The sequence below is a fragment of the Podarcis filfolensis genome, assembly GCF_964270895.1.
Source record: "Podarcis filfolensis genome assembly, chromosome: 2".
NCBI classification, from domain to species: Eukaryota; Metazoa; Chordata; class Lepidosauria; order Squamata; family Lacertidae; genus Podarcis; species Podarcis filfolensis.
The window spans coordinates 62,463,104-62,483,389 of NC_139605.1; the positions used below are offsets into that span (position 1 = coordinate 62,463,104).

Consider the following 20,286-nt stretch of genomic DNA (forward strand, 5'->3'; position numbering starts at 1 on the left):
CACCCCCCCCCATTCATACACATTAAGCCCCAGTGTATAGAGGGTTACTGGCTGGGCCACTGCAAATGCAATGGAGGGGAAGAGGCTAACCATTGAGTTTAGCTAATAATTCCAGAACAAGCATTGCTTCAAACACACTAGTGCCTGCTGCCAATTCATACTTTACCTTGCCAGAGGATTTGACTCCCTTTAGGATACATAGGTACACAATGACCCAGGCGAGGAGAAGACACAGGCATAGATTCCAGCGGATCCTCCCAGGATCGCCAATCCCCGAGCTCTCCTGGATGTGCAGGACATAACGACTAGGACAAAAGGGAGGCGGTTAATGGACAGGAGCATCATGTCTCTCTTAGTACAAGGGAGGGCAAATCTGCCATAGAAAACCACCTAATTTAGGAACATAAACTGGATTGGGCCAAGGGCCCCAAAAGGGCTGGGGATCCCTGATTTAGAGTGTGCAGTTGTCAATCAAGTCCAATATGGTCGTCAATGGTCACCTAAACATTCCCTGGCCTATTGTACTTGCCTCCAGTATTCCTCACTTGGGCTGACAGTGTTAGAGATGTTGAAGGGGACAGTGCCATTCCCCGTGCGCATGATGTGGTGGTCCAGGCACAGGTCTGTGTTCCACCAGTTGCCGCAGTACTGCCAGGGCAAGTTTTTTGTCAGCGAGGCAAAGAGGTAGAAGAGAACGTAGGCGATGATCATGTTATAGTAAATGGCCACCAAGCAGACAATCAGGATTGTGGCCATGCCAACACCTGAAAAGGGAACAAAAATGGAAGACAGATTAACATAACGGCAACAAGACTCAAACAGCTCCTTGGGTGCTGCTTATATGCTGCACTGTTCATAGTGAACATTTCCATGCCAGAAAATCTGAGTCAGCCATAACCACATAGGCTGGCACTTGACCACTGGAGAAGAAAGCTTCATTTGCTTTGGTTACATGATTATGCACAGAGGATGGAAGAACCAGCCTATTCCTGGTCCATGTCAGTTTTGCATGTCTACATTCATAAATCCATTTTGCCCTATTTCTGAATTAATCTACATTTAAAAAAGAAATCCAAACTAAAATTTACATTTAGACACATTTTCTCACAAATTACATAAGTACATGAAAATAGCTCTGCTATCTAGGCCACATCCTATTTTCACAGTGACCAACCAGATGCCTTTGAGAATCTTGCAAGCAGGAGTCGAGCACAACAGAGCTCTCCCCTCCTGCAGTTTCCTGCAATTAGTATTCAGAGGCATACTGCCTCCTACGGGGAGGCAGTACATAGCCACTGTGGCTAATAGCAATGTCCTTCTTGAATGTGTCTAATCCTCTTTAGAAGCCATCCAGTTGGTGGCTACCTCTATGCATTGCTAAGGTTGCTTCCAGATTTTGAGGAGGGGAGTTAATATGCAAGCAGGTTATTAAGATATTGCAAACAGGTGCTTGTTTTACTTCTTCTTCCTGGAAAGGGTAAATCTGGATTAAATGCCATGCCAGGGGAGGGGGGAGGAATACAGGCTGGATACTGCAAAAAACGTGTATACGTGAGACACACCAACACCACACTACAGTGGTACCTCGGGTTAAGAACTTAATTCGTTCTGGAGGTCTGTTCTTAACCTGAAACTGTTCTTAACCTGAGGTAGCACTTTAGCTAATGGGGCCTCCTGCTGCCACTGCCCCGGCGGAGCACGATTTCTGTTCTCATCCTGAAGCAAAGTTTTTAACCCAAGGTAATATTTCTGGGTTAGCGGAGTCTGTAACCTGAAGCGTCTGTAACCCGAGTTACCATTGTAAACACCAGTCTGGAAGCACCCTAAATATATTTTGTCTCAAACTACACATTTCTATATCCCAAGGGATAGCTGCATTCCAATCTGCACATTCATCTGGGAGGTGTGGATTGTGTCTGCCTGTACTGGAATTTGCAAGGGACTGATTCCTCAAGCATCCCTATCCGTTCATAACTATCCACACCAGTAATTTTCATCCTGGCTGTCACATTTGTCACCATCTCTAGTGTACCCTGTTGCATTTAAAAGCACACAAGCCATGTGAAAACACTGGCCTCATTGGGGTTGTTTCTTATGCAACTCGGAGCTTGAGACTGGACCATTAAAACTCTGAAACAACGAGAGAGAGAGAGAGAGAGAGAGAGAGAGAGAGAGAGAGAGAGAGAGAGAAGGCTACCTTCTCTGTGCCTCTCACCATTCAGCTTTACTGATCCCTTTGTGTACCATCCATTCACACCCATAGACTCCTATGTTCTACGTTTGCTCCATGATGAGCGGAGACAGTGGCAACAGCTGCTGCTATGCCTTTTTGCTCCTGACACAACGGACCCTGGTTTTATAGTTCTCAGCAGAAGAGAGGGAGACAGAAACATCAAGGAAGCTGAGAACTGCCTTGCATGCACACATACCTTTAAACAGAGGGCTTATCTTCCAAACAGCAAGAGGCCCCAAGCTGGAGAACTGGCCCAGCGACAGCTCCATGAAGAAGATGGGAATCCCACAGATCGCCAGCATGATGAAATAAGGAACAAGGAATGCCCCTGTAGGATAGAAAATTGTGACACAAGGCACAGGGGGCATGACTGGATGTTGGGCAAGGAGCACAGTTAAATGTGAGCACCTTGTTATATAACTTCCCTATGTAGCATAGATTCATTGTGGTAAAGGGATCTTGGAGGTCATCTAATGCAACACCAGCTCAATGTAGGATCTACAGTGCAGGCTGCAACTTTAATCTAGATTGAACATTTCTATGGAAAACCCAATAGGTTAAAACAAAAACTGGAAACAGTAAATGTGGATTAAGTGAGAATGAGAATGGGGAGAACGGGATGGTATTTTGGTGTTATTGTGTGGATACTGCAAAAAAAACCTTGCATGCCTGAGCAACGCCAAGTCTACAATAGCTCCCTTGATTTCCAGTTACTTTAAATGTATGTGCAAATGCCCATGTTGCTATCTGAGAACGCTATGACTCCAGTATTGGAGGTACATCCTATCATAATAACTTGCTTGTGATGGAACCATAGTTCAGTGATAGAGCACATGCTTTGCTTGCAGAAGGTCAAGAATCATTCCTTAGCATCTGTGGTTACAAAGATGAGGAAATAGGTACAGTAATAGGAAACTGAGATGATCTGGGGGACTTAGAGGAAGGACTTTAAGGTGAAAGCTGAATCTAAATGACTTGACAAGATCACTGGAATGACTGTGGTTCAGCCAAGAACTCAATTAAATCCCCATAGTATCCTAATCAGTGGATTAAAATGGGGAAAAAAACCTAAAACGTCAAAGACTATCTACATGGCACATATTTTCAAATTTGCATTTTTGGCAGCTGTCTGAGATTCACAAGATTTTCTGTCAATTCAAAGGGTTCAGTTTCTACTCTACTGAAAGCCAGCCAATTTTGTCAAAGAAAAACAATTCCACCCACCATTCTTAGAAAAGCAATCTGAAGACACTATTCATCAAACACTAACCAGAAGATTCAGCTAAGCAAAATCAAATTATTCCTCTGAATTCTGTCAGCTTTCTGGGACCGACACCCCTATGGCATAAGCAAAACACTGATAAAGATTTACAGTGAATGGTTAGAATCTTCTTGTTGTTGTTGCTTTTCTCCCCAGGGGAGAAGATGGTATCTCCAGGAGTGTGCTGCCCTTTCACATCCTGAATTCATGCAAGCTGCACTATGCTCTGACTCAGAAGGATGTATGCCTCCTACTGATTCATCAGCGTTGCTTTCGGAAACACACAGGACATTTGACAGAGGTGCCTGGCATCATGCTGAAGCCTGCTTAAGAGTAAACAGTTCATATGGCATGGCAGCCAGCCCCTTGATAAATGTGTCCTTAGTTGTATATCCCAGGACATTATAGGGGTATACGAAATGGGTCACAGAGGACTAGCACCCATGAATAGGATACACAATCTTGGGACCTGTGCCTTTTCATCCAGCACTGAGCTGGAGTGAACTACAGGAATTTGAGTTTTGCATGTTTAGGTGTCGACTTTCTGGCAGTTTTTGTAGTGATCACCCCGTCCCCATTTTGGTTTTGTAAAAATTAAAGGGACCATAGCCTAGGCAGATATTCTTTAGATACCACTTCAATATCACTTGTGTCCCTGGTGTCTGTCTTTTTTGAAAAAGAAAAAAAAAGCACTCCACCCCCCCTGCCCTGCATTTCAGAGATGCAGGTGTGCCTGTCATTTGGGGTGGGCAGTGTAGGCTCCCACCTACCAGATCAATGTCTTGCAAGCTGCAGAGAGACAGTAACTCAGCAGTGTCCCCAGGGTGCTTGTGCACCAGCCAAGAGCAAATGCACATCCAACCCAGGGGATTAGCACAGTCGTTTGTGACTCCAAGCTGAAGCTGATGCTGGAAATCAGGTATCTGCTTGGTGTGTTTCCTGAAGTTGGTTGTGGCTACAGGCAAAGCAGCAGCATTGGGGAGTCCTTCTGGGCCATGCCTGCATTGCAGCTGCTACTGTGGGAGTTGCATGCACACACACCTCCTACCTGACGCCAGTTTTCTATTGTCAGTTTTCAATATAGAGATGCAACCCTCCAGCACAGGATGTGGCAGGAGCCCACAAAAGCCCTAGTAAGAAAAGCCCAGGGCTTACCTCCTCCATTTGTGTAAGCACGGTATGGAAACCTCCAGACGTTCCCCAGTCCAACACAGTATCCAATACAGGACAAAAGGAAATCCAGCTTGCCTGTCCAATTCCCTCTGTCTTCAGGGTACTCAATCTCCAGGTCACCATCTCCTTGATCGCTTGGAGTCATTAGCAAGTCTGGAATCACTGGCTGACAAGGGGAAGAAGTGAGGAATTAAAGACAAGGTTGTTGGAAGAAGACAGAAAGAAATGCAAGGGAAACTTCAGAGAGCAAGGGGAAATTATTATTTTTTTAAAGAAAAGGGTTGATAGAAGCTAGATGGTGGTATATGTCTGTAATATACACACACAGGGGTGGGCAACCTTTGGGCCTCCATGTTATTGGACTACAGCAAACTTAGGGGAGCACGACTGGTTCAGTCGCACGGGGCATGGTGCCTCAGGGGTGCCCTCTGGGGAGCCTAAGAGGTGGAGGGGCTCCGAATTTTGGCGTCACACAGGGTACCCCTGAAATTTGAAACACCAAGAGATCTGCCACTGAGTGACCGTAGCTTTCATCATGGCTGCCCATACTGCTTGGGGCTGATGGGAGCTGCAAGGAAAGACTTGCATCTGTCATGAGCTGAGTGAAGTCCATCTTCTCAGCCTCAGAAGTCCACAGCAGGAGCTGTTGCTGAAATATACTCAGAGTCGCAAAGTGATTTCATGCTCTTTATTCAGCTCATAGTGGTGAGGAGGAATGAATGAAAGTCCCCTCAAAGTATCTGCTTTATATACATTATTTACACAATGGGCTGCACATGATTGGCTAATTCCGGAATTCTACTGTAAGCCAATCAGGTTGTGGATTCACTTCTATCTGGAGCATGATTGGGTGGTTCCTGCCAACCAATCATACTGCTGCATTGTTCTAGGACCAATCAGACTGCTGCATTCTGAATCCTATTGTTCTAGGACCAATCAGACTGCTGCCTTTTGGATCCTATTGTTCTAGGACCAATCAGACTGCTGCAGTTTGGATCCTATTCAACTCAGTACATAACAGTTGCTTTATACAGAGCCAGCCCATTTGTGACCTCCGGTTATTGTTGGGACTGCAGTTCCCATCTTTCCTAATCACTGGCCATGGCAGCTAGAGTTGATGGAGGTAGACTCCAACATCATCTGGAGAGCACCACATGGTCTACTCTACACTGACTACGCTCTCTGGAGGTTCGGTTCTAACAGACGTTTTCCCCAGCCGTATTTGGAGATGCTAGCAATTGAAACTGAGATCCTCATCATGCAAAGCTTGTGCTCTGGCATAGAGCTACACCACTTCTCCATGTCCAGTCCTGCTCTCCCAGCTTGCATGATGTTTGTCAGGGATTAACTTAGCCCCTATTGCACCTGAATCACACCCCTGGGCCAGCGATAGCTAACATAGTGCCCTCAGACGTTGTTGGACTCCAACTCCCATCATCCCTGACCACTGATCTAGTTGACTGAGGCTGATGGGAATTGGAGTCTCATAACTCCTGGAGCATACAACATACAATGAGTACATTGACTACCTCTGCTCTGGCCCAACAAACCCTCTTTGGTTTGCCAAGTTAAAAAACAGCAACCCATCATCTCTCTGGCTTCCATTGCCTCATTTAAGAACTGCCTGCCTAGCTAAGACACTGGCTGAACTAGTCTGACTTAAAAATGATCCTCCCTTGACATGGCTTCCAAATATATTTTCCCAACGCATGAAGCTGCCTGCATCTGGTTCTTAATTTCATAAAAAGAGAGGTGACGGGGCTCAACCCTATATGGAAACCACACACTCTGACTTGAAAGCTCTCCCTTAAAATCCTTGACATGAGGGGACAAGCTCTGGCTACCCAGCAGCGATTGAAAGATTCACTTGCCGAAACTCAGGAGAACTCTTTGATCTTTATTATTAATTCATATGTTCCTTGAAAACAGCCAGAGCACTGGTGAGCACTGGCCCAAATTAAACGTTGGTTCTCCTTTTTTCCCTCCAATAGCTGCCCTTTCCTCTCCCACAATAGGCTACAGTTGTAGCAATGCTCCTCTTGTTCAGTTTCCATGGAGACAAGTGAAGAAAGTGTTAGTTGTTGAGGAAATAATGAAGCACAGATTTACCTGCCATATGTTTACATGCTCTTGCACTTACATGCACACATATCGCTGCTCAGACCCAGCCATACAAACATGTCTGTACGTGGGCAAGCTAATATCACACACATGTGAATAACATGTGTATCCATATACAGACCTCATAGATGCAATTATATATTTTTATTTCTTTATTGCATTTATATACCACCTCTGTCTTCCAAGGATCTCAAGGTGGTGTACATGGTTCTGCTAAGGTTAGATTAAGAGATGGTGACTGGCCCAAGGCTTCATGGCACATATATGAACATGATACCCAGAGAAACTTCTATATATCTTAGTGCAAAAGATGCCTATGTATGTACATGACATATCTGTAACTCATGTGGACAAGTACATTATCATGTACACTCGCTTTCTCACATACACACTTACATTTATAATCATCTAGACCTAACACATCAAAGCAGAAAGTAACTATATGGACAGGACAGGGACAACATCTGTAGAAATGAATATAACCAGGGAAAATCTACTAAAAATGCCCTTCATGGCACTGTATATTTTTCCAGGCACCATAATAGCCATTCATCTGTTCACTGAACACATTTATATGCCATTAATCCTCCCAAAGGCTGTCAAAGTGATTTACAATACAGCATTTTAAAATCTAAAATATATTAGCAATGTTAAGCTACAAGATAAAATTAATACAGACCGAAAGCTTCCTTGAAAAAGCCACATTTTAGCTTCTCACTGAAAGGTGAGCAAGTGAGGTAGCCATATGGCTCTTTCTGGGGAGGTCATTCCACAGTCTAGGCTCCGCCGTCAGAAAAGCCATCTTGTGTCACCACCTGCCAAATTTCAGACAGCAGGAGGACTACCAACAGAGTGGCAGTTGAACAGAGTGCTTGAGCATGAGCAAAAGGAAGAAGGCAGTCCTTAAATCAAGCTGGCTCCAGATCATTTAAGGCCTTAAGGTTAAGTCTTCAAATTAAGCCTGGAACCAAAATTCATGTTGGTACAACTGGAGTATCACTGGGATGACAAAGCATCATACCAAGGCAGCTGCATTTTGAAGCAACTTAAGCTTTCAAGTACTTTGGAAAGGCAGCCAGCCATGTATGGAACAGGTTACAATGATCTAAACTGGGCATAACAGGGGCATGAAGAACCGGCCAGGTCTTCTCCAGCTAGGAACACAACTGGTGCATCAGCCAATTATGCTGAAAAGCGCTTATGGTCACTGAGGGCACCCAGGAGCAGTGCAGGATCCAGGAAACTTCAAAAAGTGTCTATGCAATCATTCAGGAGATTGCAGCCCCAACCAGATCAGAATGATCACCTAATTCGGGGTCAATGGAGCTTCAAACCATGTCTTTACCCATGCCCATTATCTGATTTAGTTTCCCTGCACTGAACTCCTATTTCAGGCATAGGCAAACTTGGCCCTCCAGATGTCTTGGGACCATAGCTGTCAACTTTTCCCTTTTCTTGCGAGGAATCCTATTCGGAATAAGGGAATTTCCCTTAAAAAAGGGGAAATGGTGACAGCTATGCTTGGGACTACAACTCCCATCATCCCTGACCACTGGTCCTGTTAGCTAGGGATGATGGGAGTTGTAGTCCCAAAACATCTGGAGCGCCAAGTTTGCCTGTCCTATTTGATGAAGAGGTCATCTGCACATGGGCTACCATCAGTGCATGTTCAATGGCTATCTCAGATGTACAATATCTCAGCTTAACCACAGCTTATATTTTCAAATCAGGAGGAAGGTGGTTTAAGGGGAAATGCACTGAACAAGAGAATTTCTCAAGAAACTGCAGGATACAGATGGGTTTCAGCCAATATCTTGTGTACTCAGTTTCACTGTTCCAGTAGTGGGAGTGCACTGAAGTTGGAGTAAATGGTATCCATGTGTACACAGCCTAAGTCTCACCATTACACAATGTAAACCTCCAGTTTCTAAACCTCTTGCAGTAACGGCTTATATTTTACCAGGATTTTTGCTGAAGCAATTAGATCTTGCAGTCATTCCCTTGTAAGAAAAAGGAGTGGGGCAGCACACAGAGAAAGTAGGACAAACTAGCTGGGTGCAATAGATCTGTGTTCTAAAGCAAGTTGGGGTGGGAAATTGCCTTTAAAATAAGCGGCAAATGTATTTTAAAAATGCTTAGCTGAGTAAGGTGTACAAGGAAACTATTATGACTTTTTTCTATTAATATAATAATAGTGTCTGTGTGTGCATACGTGTGTGTATGCACTTAAAGCAGTAAATTTTAAGGAAGTTTTCTGTTTTACGAACAATTTTAACTGATTTTATCCACGGAATTACTTTTGTAATCTTTATGTACATCACTTATACAGTGGTACCTCGGGTTAAGAACTTAATTCATTCTGGAGATCTGTTCTTAACCTGAAACTGTTCTTAACCTGAAGCACCACTTTAGCTAATGGGGCCTCTTGCTGCTGTTGCGCCGCCTCTGCACGATTTCTGTTCTCATCCTGAAGCAAAGTTCTTAACCCGAGGTAATATTTCTGGGTTAGTGGAGTCTGTAACCTGAAGCATATGTAACCTGAAGCGTATGTAACCCGAGGTACCATTTTATACTTCGGTGATTAAGCAGTATATAAATAGCTGAAATTAAAAAAAATCATTTCAGCAGGCATTGTAATACTTTTCTAAATACATATATATATTACATTCTGTGCTGTCTGAATAAAATAAAACCTTACACTTTCCAGAACACTTCTTTTTTGGAGGGTTTTTTGAAAATAAAAATAAATGCCTTTCTTTTCGGAAACATGTTCATTAAATAAGTCAAAATCCTTTAGGGTTTTTTTCTAGCACCTGCTTGGCATGAAATCAATGTTAACTAGTAATCTTTAGAATGTTAGTTCTCTAATAGATTCTCTTAAACCCCATTTTCAGCCCACATTATGGTCCAAACTATTTACCTTTGATTGCTTAATCTCTCCCTTCTACCCGCCTCCTGCCATACTCTCTTTTGTCTAAATGCCCTTCATCATCTATGAGACTACTATGAGTAAGAAGACTCTAAGCTTGGTCCTTGGTTATTGTTTTCTTCTCAGTGTCAGTATCTCAGGTGCAATGAATCAACCTATACAATACTTGGCTCTCTCTTTTTTTTTAACTGCCCCAAAGCAAAGCAGAGGCATGGTATGAGGAAGGCAGTTAACGGACTAGTGTTTATTGTGATATCCAGCCACATACATAAATTACTGTGTGAAAATGTCCACATCACAGCTTATAGTCACTTGCACACACTTTTGGACTCAAGGGAACTTGTTTGCCAAATATGTACTTAATTAAGATGGGAGAGGGGAAGGGTGCCCACAGAGCTTGAATTTTAGCCAGGGATCCCTTTATTTGTTTATTTATATGCAGCTATTTTGTAAAAATATATATATCAAGTTGGCTTACAACAAAAATACACAAAACAATACAGTAAAAAGCATATTAAAATGTTAAAAACAGAAATCAATTAACCAATGTGGAAAGATGTATTCTTAATTGACTGCATAAGCCTAGCGAAATAGAAAAGTTTTCAGCAGGTGTTGAAAAGTTGGAACAGAAGGCACCAGCTGAATCTCTAGTGGCAGAGTGTTCCACAGGACTGAGCCAATGACATGAAAGGCTTTATTTCTTGTTGTTATCAAGAAGGCCTCATACATTTGAGGAACGACCAACAATGCCCCTGCAATGAGCTCAGTGACTGAGCTGGGATATAACAGTTCAGGTGATTCCTGACGTACCCTGGACCTAAGTGGTTCAGGCTGGCTTTGTAAATTAATACAAGGATCTTGACCCTGGCTCTGTAGCAGATGGGCAGCCAGTGCAGCTGTTTTAACTATGGTGTCACAGGTTCTCGGCCAGATGCCCCCATCAACAGTACGGCTGTTGTGTTCTGCACTAGTTGGACCCAAGGGCAGCCACATATGGTGCAGTTACCAGTGGCCAGGCTATCTCTGTCCAGGAAGGCCATAGTGATATGGCTCATTCCTGGAACCTATATACTATGCCATGGGATGTCTGAAGAAAGAGTATGCCTCTGAGCATATGTAGAGTACATATGTCTAATACCTGAGAGCAGTTTCTACTACCTGGCTTTCTACAAATTGAGCACCAGGAAGGGTTAATGAAGGGTTATCCCACAACTGAAGTTATATGAATCAGCCTAAAGTTCATTCTGACAAAGGCCCTACCCCATTTTTTGGCCAAGGCCACTTTCCACTGAGTATGATCACTGTTATACTTTGGAGTGACATGTTTGTCTCTCCGTGCTACAATCTGGTGCTTTCTTTAGAATCTTGGTGGCATTCTGAGCATCTTTGCTTTTAATTTTTCTTAGGCAGCCTTCTGTTCCTGAAGAGAGAAAAAAATCAATCACACACACCATCGCTTGGAACAACAAATTGAGGCAAGAAGCTTTTCTTCCCAGGCTGCAAAGTTTAAGCATTGTGGTTAATCTATAATGCCAAACTCTGCTGGGAGACTGAGAGACTCCAGCACAGGTTCCTCAGCAGGAAATTTTTAACAGCTTTCTGCCATTCCCTTCTCCTGTCCTTTGGACAGCTAGGTATTCTATGAAGGCATCCTCAAACAGAAATAGTTCAGAGCAGAAAAAACAAGGGCAGAATCAGAGCAGGAGGGTGGGAAATAGTTCAGATAAATGAAGGAACAATGGATAAGCTAGCTTTGCATATATAAAAAAAGAAAGTATATGGTGACTATTGTGGTAAAAAGGCAAAAAGGACAAATGTTATTATTCCAATACACACCAGATAAATGTGATAGACCGCCTTTTGGAATACGAAAAACATTTATTAGAGTGTGTGTAAGCCCCACAAAAGCCTTTATTTTACTGATTTAGGTCATCAGTTCCACATCACACTCAAGAACACTGAGTTACAGGAGAGAGAGAAAATCCCTCACTTTAAGAAATGCATCTGTGCCACATCTGAGTCACAAGCTGGCAGCTGGAGAAATCAACAGACACCCCCCCCCCGAAACACTTCAAAATGAATATTTTTCTCCACAGTTTTTGGGAGTGTCCCATTTTGTAGACCTTGACTTCAGATCTGGTTGGAACCAGATGTGATATGTAGTAGCCTCCCCTTACTCTACATTAGCACAGTGTAATGATGCCATATCTTTCATTTCCTCAGCTACACATTACAGGGAGAGAGAAGAGGGACCTTAGCATTAAGTTACATTTATGTGAGGTGTGTATGTGTGCACACATGTGCCTAAAAGAGAGGGCTTAGCTCTGTTGTAGAGCAGCTGCTTATGATTTTAAACTTCGGTTTGAAGCTGGTTTAATGCCTTGCCTTGTTCTGAAGCTGCTGAGATATTATGGTCTGAACCCCGTCAGTGTGCGTGCCACACACAAAAGTTGGGGGGAAAGCAGACACAAGTAAGTGTCCTGGGGATTAGATAAGTTCATGCCTCTCAGAGGTGTTCAGATCAATTGGCTGAGGCTGCATGGCATCTCCACCACTCTGTGCTGGTGAAGGCTCATTATTTGGTGAAATGGTGGTACTTTCACCTACTTATCCAGCACCACTAGCCCAGAAACAAATTGTTTTTCATTTCTCTCAAAATTTGGGATGGGAGGTGGGGACTTGGACTAGAGGCGGCAGGAAGCCACCTTGAAAGTCACTAGAGCAAAACAAGGCTCACTTATTCAGCAAAATCATAGCAAATCCCCATTTAGACAAGTATTCCCCACAGCTCCTGACTTGAATCTTCTGCTGCTGTGTTAATGGGATTGCTTTATTGTGCATTTTGACTGTGGATTTTTATTCTAATGTTTTGATTAAATTGTTTCATTGCGCATTTTAATTAGGGGGTTTTCTTGGCGGTTGTAACTTGTTTTTTTAAAAAAATTGCTTTGCCTGCTACCTGCCGCGATGTGAGAGCCTTTTAGTCCAAAGACTAGCACTAGCACCAGATTTAGGGTGGTGCCGAGCCAAGGGGGCTCAAAACTGAGAAGATCCATTTTGGGGTGCCAAATGTTGGCCTCACACAGGACGTCATATTACAAAATATTACCAAAGTCCACCCCTGCTAGCAGGATGGATGGCTTTGCTTATAGACTACCTATCCCTGCAAATCTTACGAACTTTCTCAGAGAGCGCACTCTGAATGGTAGTTGGAGTCTTGTGGGATTTTCTGCCTCAAGGCCCAAAATAACTTGGCTGGCCTTGAACCGGGGTAGGGGGCACTGGGTGCTATTTGCTGCTCCATCTCCATTTGCTGCAAAATGTCTTGGAACAGCTAACAGTGGAGTTAGAAGTGGGAGATGTGGGGAAGGATAATAAATAAATGAATAAACATTAATACATGCATATCCCAGGGTGGCATACAGCACATGGTCCACTCCCACTCCATTTTATTCTCACAGCAACCCTAGGCTGTAACTGGCCCCAAGTGACCTTTGTGGCTGAGTGAGGATTTGAACCCTGCTCTTTCAGGTCCTACCTGGCACTCTAACCACTATGCCACACCGACATGCTTATGTAAGAGATTCTGCCTGGGTGATGCAAAAGTTGGGAGGGGAAAGGGGAAAAGAATCACTGCCAGAAGAAGGCTTCCCAGGGGGAAAGAGGGAGGAGCCAGCCAGGTGATGCAATCCGAGAGGGAGCGGATATGGAAAGAAGCAAAGAGGGGCTCGATAGACCTGACCTGGTTTCCTGCTCCAGCCATGTCCGATGCGAACCTCTCTAGCCTGTCTTCCTGGGCACTCTTTCCCTTTTAGCACCTGTTGCACATAGGATGCAGTGGGAGGACAGGCACTGATGCAAACACTACAGGGGACTTGCAATCCTCTCTCTCCCCACCCAATTCTTCCTTACCTAAATCCCACCCCCAGCCATATAGCATGCATCATCCCCTGGTGGAAACACCTGCCTTCCAGAGGAAAAAGAAACACCTGCGTGATGAGGCTGGCTGGTGAAAAGCGGGTGCACTCAAGTATAGGCACAGCCCCCCCCCCTCCGCTTGCTAATTAAAGAGAGTGAGAAGAGCTGGCTGTGCAATGACAGACAGACAGCCACCCCCGGCCTCCCACCTGCCCCACCTGCTGCTTCCTGGGGTCCTGCCAGGGGCAGAAGGTGTCGTCTCTCTCCACCTTTAGCAGCAGACAACCTGCTACTCTGAAGGGTCTGGGTCCCAGAGGAAGCATCCCCTGCCAACCTTACCTTGGGGAAAGGATAAAGGGACTGTGGGATGTGCAATCCTGAGCCTGGATTGTTTTGCCATCCAGAAAAAGGCACCTGCTACAGCTCTCTTCCCCTGATACACGCACACACACTTTCCCCTTTTGTGGCATCTAATTATGTGCCTCCGGTACAAGCTGCTCGCTGCCTCCTCGTCTTACCTTCTGAGGATGGTGCTCCTGGTTCTTCATCGTGGAGTCGCGTTGCTATGCACTCCTTCTCCCTCCCTGCAGTTCGCTTGTTCGCACTCTGGCTCTTCCACTTGTTCCAGAGATGCTCTCTCTCTCTCTCTCTCTCTCTCTCTCTCTCTCTCTCTCTCTCTCTCTCTCCTCCCTCCCTCCCTCCCTCCCTCCGTCTCTTTCTCTGTCTCTCTCTCTCTCTGCAACAATAGGGAAGACAGAAGAACCATCCAGAGAAATAGATCAGCAAGTGAGCAGGAGAAACCTTGCCTTTCTCTGTATGTTTCTGTCCCTCTCTGGACCAGCACAGAGTATGTTGTTACCATTAGCTAGCTAGAGAATGAGGCGGAATGAGAGCGAGCTGCCAGGGAGGGCTAGCAGCAGCAGGTTGGCTGTTTGGCACACAGCTCTGCTTCGGAGTCAGATGGAGATTGCAGGCTGTGTCAAGCAGTAAGTGAAGAGGGGACAAATGCCTGGAGCAGGAGGCTTGCCAGCGGCTAACAGGACTTTTTGTCTTTTTGTATACAGAAGCAAGTGATTATGCCTCTCAATACCTGTTTCTGGGGGATCAAGCAAGATGCTGGGACTGTTGCTTCCATGTCTGACTTTGACGATTTCCCAGAGTCATCTTGGTTTATTTGGGGAACATGACACTGGACCATAGCTCAGTGGTAGAGCTCAGTCCTTGGCATCTCCTGGGAAAGGCTGTGAGGGAATGATCTCTGGAACCCTAATCAGTGTAGGAAACACTGAACCTGACAGACCAATGGTCTTATTCAATACAAGGCAGATCCCCATGTCCTATGTCTGTGTTGTTACTTCATCATCAGTGGAGTGGCATTCAAGAGATCTGTTGCTTTTCAATGAGTTGGAATTTGAACATGTTTAGGAGGCATTATCAGAAGGAACAGACTGGAGTGAACACTATCAGCAGTAGTGTTAAAAGACACCTACACTAAAGCTGTACTCAACACACTTAACTTCCATTTCTCATGCTATGTTTGATCCTGGTAATCTACTCCGGGAGGAAGCAGATTTCTGGTATGTAGGATTTACTTTGATTTTAACAAAAACTAAAGTGCTACCAACCTTTTCTATGTGGCCTGAGACAGAATGGAATGCCTGTCTATTATTCACCTAGATTCACAGCAACTGCCTGGTTTGATAACTGAATTTCTGCCAAGCCAAATAAAGCACCTATGATTCTATTACTGGTTCTAGCAGTGGAATGTATCATTTATGAGCTCTAAGAAATACTTCCTTGTTAGCAAGTAGAATGGGTTGTTGGATCCTATCAGCACCAACCACTTTGCACACAACTTCTGTGACCTGCCCCATATCAGTTCTTTGCCCTGTTTCTCTATTTTCAGTTGCCTGTCTCCCTGTCAATAAGGAACCAGACCTCATGCTTCCAGGTTGCCCTGTCGCAAGCACTACTGTCCCTAACACTGGCTCCCACAAATCCTAAATGCCACCCCACATTCTGCTTGCCTTACTTTGTGCCAGGTGTGGGGAACTCTTGCCCCTCCAGAGGTTGGTGAACTACAACTCCCATCAGCCCCAGCAAACATGGCCAACAGCCAAGGATAATGGGCGTTGTTGTTCACCAACCTCCAGAGGGTCAGAGGTTTCCCACACCTGCTTTATCCAATGGCAAGTAATCAGCTCTGATTTGCCAACTTCATAACAAAGGTAGCAGATCTGGTCTAGGTCTGTGTTGTACCATCTGGGGGGAAAAACCCCCACACTCAGGCAGTAGAACACAGTGTGACTGCTAGATCGGGCAGCTGCCGCGTATACTAATGCTTTCAGTCAAGATGAGACAGGTCCTTATTTTGTTCCAAATTCATCACAGCGAGAGCTGAATTCATGTTTTACTTTCATGTTCCCTGCCTGCCCATTTCTAACCTGTCTGACCCTCCTTTGACTAGCTACCTCCTCAGTACTTTTCCTCTTCTAAATGGATTTGCACTGAACTGTGACCCAGGGATTTAGGGACTGAACCCTAGCAGCTCGGGGATCAGGAGCATTTGTGACATCTTCCTGTTTTGAGCCAGTCCCCCCTCCCCTCACCCGATATCCTTGCTCCCTCTACTGGCAAATGCATGAAGGAAGCCTGCACTGATGCACAAACGTTGATTCCTGCAGCGCCTCCTGCTGAAATTCCTTCTTCTCTATAGGAAAGAGCAGGTCTCCCTAGAGGAGTCTCTTCACCCCTACACACGGTTCAAAAGGCACAAAATGCATTATGCAAACAAAGACAAACATGCCACTTTATTGGCTTATTCTGCATGGAATGGCTCCACCTGAAAATGCTTTATTCAAATTTTGACAGACTCCAGAACGTTTAGGGGGGAAATGCAGCAAGACAGATACAGAAACGGGTTAATGAGGTAGTAGTATATAAGTATTCCAAATTAATTAAGGAAAAAGGTGGTAACTGGACGGCAGGAATTATCACAGTACTTAGATCCCCCCCCCACTTTACACACTCTTTAGTCTCCTCAGTCTTCCAACCAAGGGAGCCTTTTCCAGAAAAGCCATAGCTCATTTGTAGAGCACATGTTTTATGTGCTAGATGAAATCCCTGTCATTGCTGTCTTCTTCCTTAAAAAAAAAATATGTCCAAGCAACATTGGGGAAATCCTCTTCCCTAAGATCTAAGAGAACCACCTAGACCATTAATCTGCCATCTATTACTACAACTTTGAGGACTAAAAAGCAGAGATCAAAATTATGCCACAGAGCCACAGATGTGTGTAGAAAGTATACATAGCTACAATTGCAGAAAACAAACAGCAGTGACTTAAATAATTCTTCTTGCCTTTTGGGTTTCATGCAGAACCACTGAAGAGAGCACCTGATGTGACCTTCTGGGGGTGCCTTGAAATCCCCCCCTTTAAGTAGAAGCATGAAAAACCAGGAAACAAGCAGCAGTAGATAGCTGATGAAGCCAAATTGCACATTTGCACTCACTCCTGGTTCAAGGCAAACAGGACTCTCTCAGCTAAGCTCCTGAAAGTGCACACAGGTGGGGAGATGACTTTGGGCAAACGCACCTGAGCCCATTTCATAACCTGGGCCAAGCCGTTTGAGCGGGGGTGGGGACAGAGGGCACTTTTATGACTGCTTCTCATCATCACCTGCTCCCTGTGCACACATGCCTGGCGGGAACCACAGGGACCAGCCTGTCGTTCCATGGACTTTTACCCTGCTGTGCAAACAGGCAGAAGCCTGATAGAGTTTCGGTTGGAAGTTCATCATCTCAATACATGGCCGGAACTGCTGTTGAGTCAGTGAATCCCCAGTGTGTGCTCTCTCTCTCTCTCTCTTCCCCTCTCCCTCTCTCCTTATAGAATCATAGAATAGAGTTGGAAGTGACCAGGAAGGCCATCTAGTCCAACCCCCTGCAATGCAGGAATCTTTGGCCCAACATGGGGCTTGAACCCACAAGCCTGAGATTAAGAGTCTCACGCTCTACCGACTGAGCTATCCTGTGTTCTCCCGTTTTATGCCTCTTCAATGTTATTAGCTCTGTCCCATTCTAGATTACACTGCCTGCCTTTACTTCCTTCTCCTAAGTAGGGCATGTGCATTCCTCACCCGCATTGACACTTGCATATGCAATGATAAGCTGTGAATCCTGGCATGCTGCAATAAACTACTAATTTATCTAGCTTGCTGGGATAAAGATGCAGAAATGCAGTGAAATGATAAAGGAGCAGCAGGTATCTGGAGCTCTGGGGCCAAATTCAACCACCAGCATACACGGAAACTTCACACATACTAAGATGCAGGCAAAGATTCCTTCACCCCTTTATCTGCAGCAGGAACAGCAGCAAAGCTCTGTGAGCATGCTCCACATATGCAGAATGATGGTGAGCAGCTGTAATGCTAAAAGGAAGTGCTGTTGGTATTTCCATTGAGATGAAATTTGCGAGAGGTAATTCCTTGGGGTTCAGGTTATGTGACCCCATGTGGCTGAGTCTCTAAATATTTGTTTGGTTCAAAATATGACTTCTGCTGTTAAAAATTAGTTGCTGACCAGGGTCATATAGCCTTTGAAGACATTGTTTCTTAGAGATAGCCCCTCGCTTGTAGAGCTTCCTGATATGCTGGTCACCTAGACCAGTGTTTCCCAACCTTTTTCCTATCGTGGCCCCCTCCCAGCCTTGTTTCCTTCCTGTGACTCCCCCATGGGTATAGCCAGGGGGCCAACTGCCCCCCAAATAAGTAAAAATCAATACAAAACTGAGGTTCTGCCCCCCCCACAAAAATCCTGGCTATGCTATGCCCCATCATACCAGTAGAAAGGTAGCTATTTTAATGTTTTGTTTGTAAATAGAACATGGTTTTTAAAAAATAATTTATACAAAACATAATTACATAAAGTGATAGGAACATAATGAAATATTGTTGAAGCAGAAAAACAGAATCATAGAGCTGGGTCATCTTTCTAGTTCAACCCCCTGCAATGTAGGAAACTTAGCTAAAGCATCCATGACAGATGGCCATCCAAATTCTGCTTAGAAACCTCCAAGGAAGGAGAGTCCAGAACCTTCTGAGGGAGATCCATCTTCCATGTACAGTGGTACCTCAGGTTACAGACGCTTCGGGTTATGTGTTTTCAGGTTGCGCACTGCACCGAACCCGGAAGTACCAGAACGGATTATTTCCGGGTTTTGGCGCATGCGCAGAAGCACTAAATTGTGCTTTGCGCATTCGCAGAAGTGCTGAATTGCAACCCGCGTGTGCACAGATGCGGCACTATGGGTTGCGAACACTGTGGGTTGCAAACATGCCTCCCGCATGGATCACGTTCGCAGGTTCCACTGTACTATAAAAATTAAAAAACACTTATTTGGCCCCAGTTATTTGACACAGAGGGGGAAACCTACAGATCCAGTCCAAAAGGTGCAAAGGGAGTTCTGTATATATGGGAGAATTTTTTTAAAAAGTGGTCCTCACCTGGTGCCTTCTACACAACTCGTAAATATACTTTATCGCTTTCATCTTTTGAAATGTGTTGTCTGATCTCCATCACAAGGGCCTGAAAAATGCTGCAGACCTTTTATAGCCTAGCAGGCGCTTGCCAAATCTAATCCCACCCAGGTTATAGAATAGTCCCCAGATACTTGGATCCAATATCAGTTGCCTATATGCTACCAATTTGACTTCCAGTGGGACCTTTCCCTATAGTACTTCCCCCTATGCATTAAGATCAGCTGGATAGGCATTTGTCATAGCCTCATCACTGGATGAAGTTAATGGTGTGGTGACATGACAGGGACTTTTCTGTGGTGGCACCTCAATTGTAGAATACCCTCCCCTCAAAGTACGTCTAGTACCCTAATTGCTTACCTTTCAGTGATGGGTAAAAGCACACATCTTTGACCAGGTTTCTGTGACGAGAGTACCTGATGCGCCAGATGTAAACCAGTGAGTTGTCTGCTGTTGCATTGTGTATTGTTATTTTATATACTTCAAGTATCTGAATTGTTAATTGCTTTCACTGATTTTCCTGGTTGCTTAATCATGACTTGAGGGGCTCATGAGCTGGTGAAGGGTGGGATATAATAAATTGAATTAAAAAATAAAACTGAAAATAAGAGGTGCACAAGGCCATCTTGCTGTCATGTAATTGACTAGCAAGACATTGAATTTGACAGAAACTAGGATGACTCACCACCATATCTCCTTGTCTGCCCTCAAGTGACACTATGCCTCCACATACCATTTGAGAGAAGTACCACCTGCAAAATTGGTCCTGGTGCTCTGCTAGTGGAAGGAATGTGTGTAACAGGACAACTAAGCTTGAGAGAGGCCAAGGTGTACCATTCATGTTTTCAAAGCAATTTCCTTGGGTCCCGAAGGTACCCTTGCCAGCTGCCCCTTGTACTATCCCGATGCGATAGTATCGCATGCCTTCCTTCTTTGTTTGTTGTTCTTGGATGGGAGGCTCGTCAGCCTGTGGACAGCCATAAACCGAGATTAGAAGCCCAGCGCAACTGATTGTTTATGGTTTGCTGGCCTTGGTCTTTGACCCTAGGAAGAAGCAAGCCCTTCCCTTCTCTTGCTTTCCTCAGCTGCCCCCAGTGTCAAGATTGCAACAGTT

General features: G+C 44.7%; 1 protein-coding gene across 1 annotated transcript; it reads right to left on the reverse strand.

Moving 5' to 3' along the window:
* Positions 1-38: 38 nt before the first annotated feature.
* LOC310753411 (sodium-dependent proline transporter-like) lies at positions 39-14,315 on the reverse strand. The gene is made up of 5 exons (XM_083594702.1): positions 14,154-14,315; positions 4,650-4,833; positions 2,430-2,561; positions 530-764; positions 39-305 (listed from the first exon to the last, which is right to left on the reverse strand). The coding sequence occupies exons 1-5, from the start codon at positions 14,181-14,183 to the stop codon at positions 86-88; spliced, it is 801 nt and encodes a 266-aa protein (XP_083450828.1). The 5' UTR covers positions 14,184-14,315; the 3' UTR covers positions 39-85.
* Positions 14,316-20,286: the final 5,971 nt, after the last annotated feature.

Bases quoted from the DNA above. Each gene is read 5' to 3' on its own strand.
- LOC310753411 (XM_083594702.1), bottom strand. From the start codon at position 14,183: ATGAAGAACCAGGAGCACCATCCTCAGAAG. The intron at 4,834-14,153 runs GTAAGACGAGGA...TCCCCTTGTCAG, and splicing joins AGGAGCACCATCCTCAGAAG to CCAGTGATTCCAGACTTGCT. The intron at 306-529 runs GCAAGTACAATA...CTTTTGTCCTAG, and splicing joins CCAAGTGAGGAATACTGGAG to TCGTTATGTCCTGCACATCC.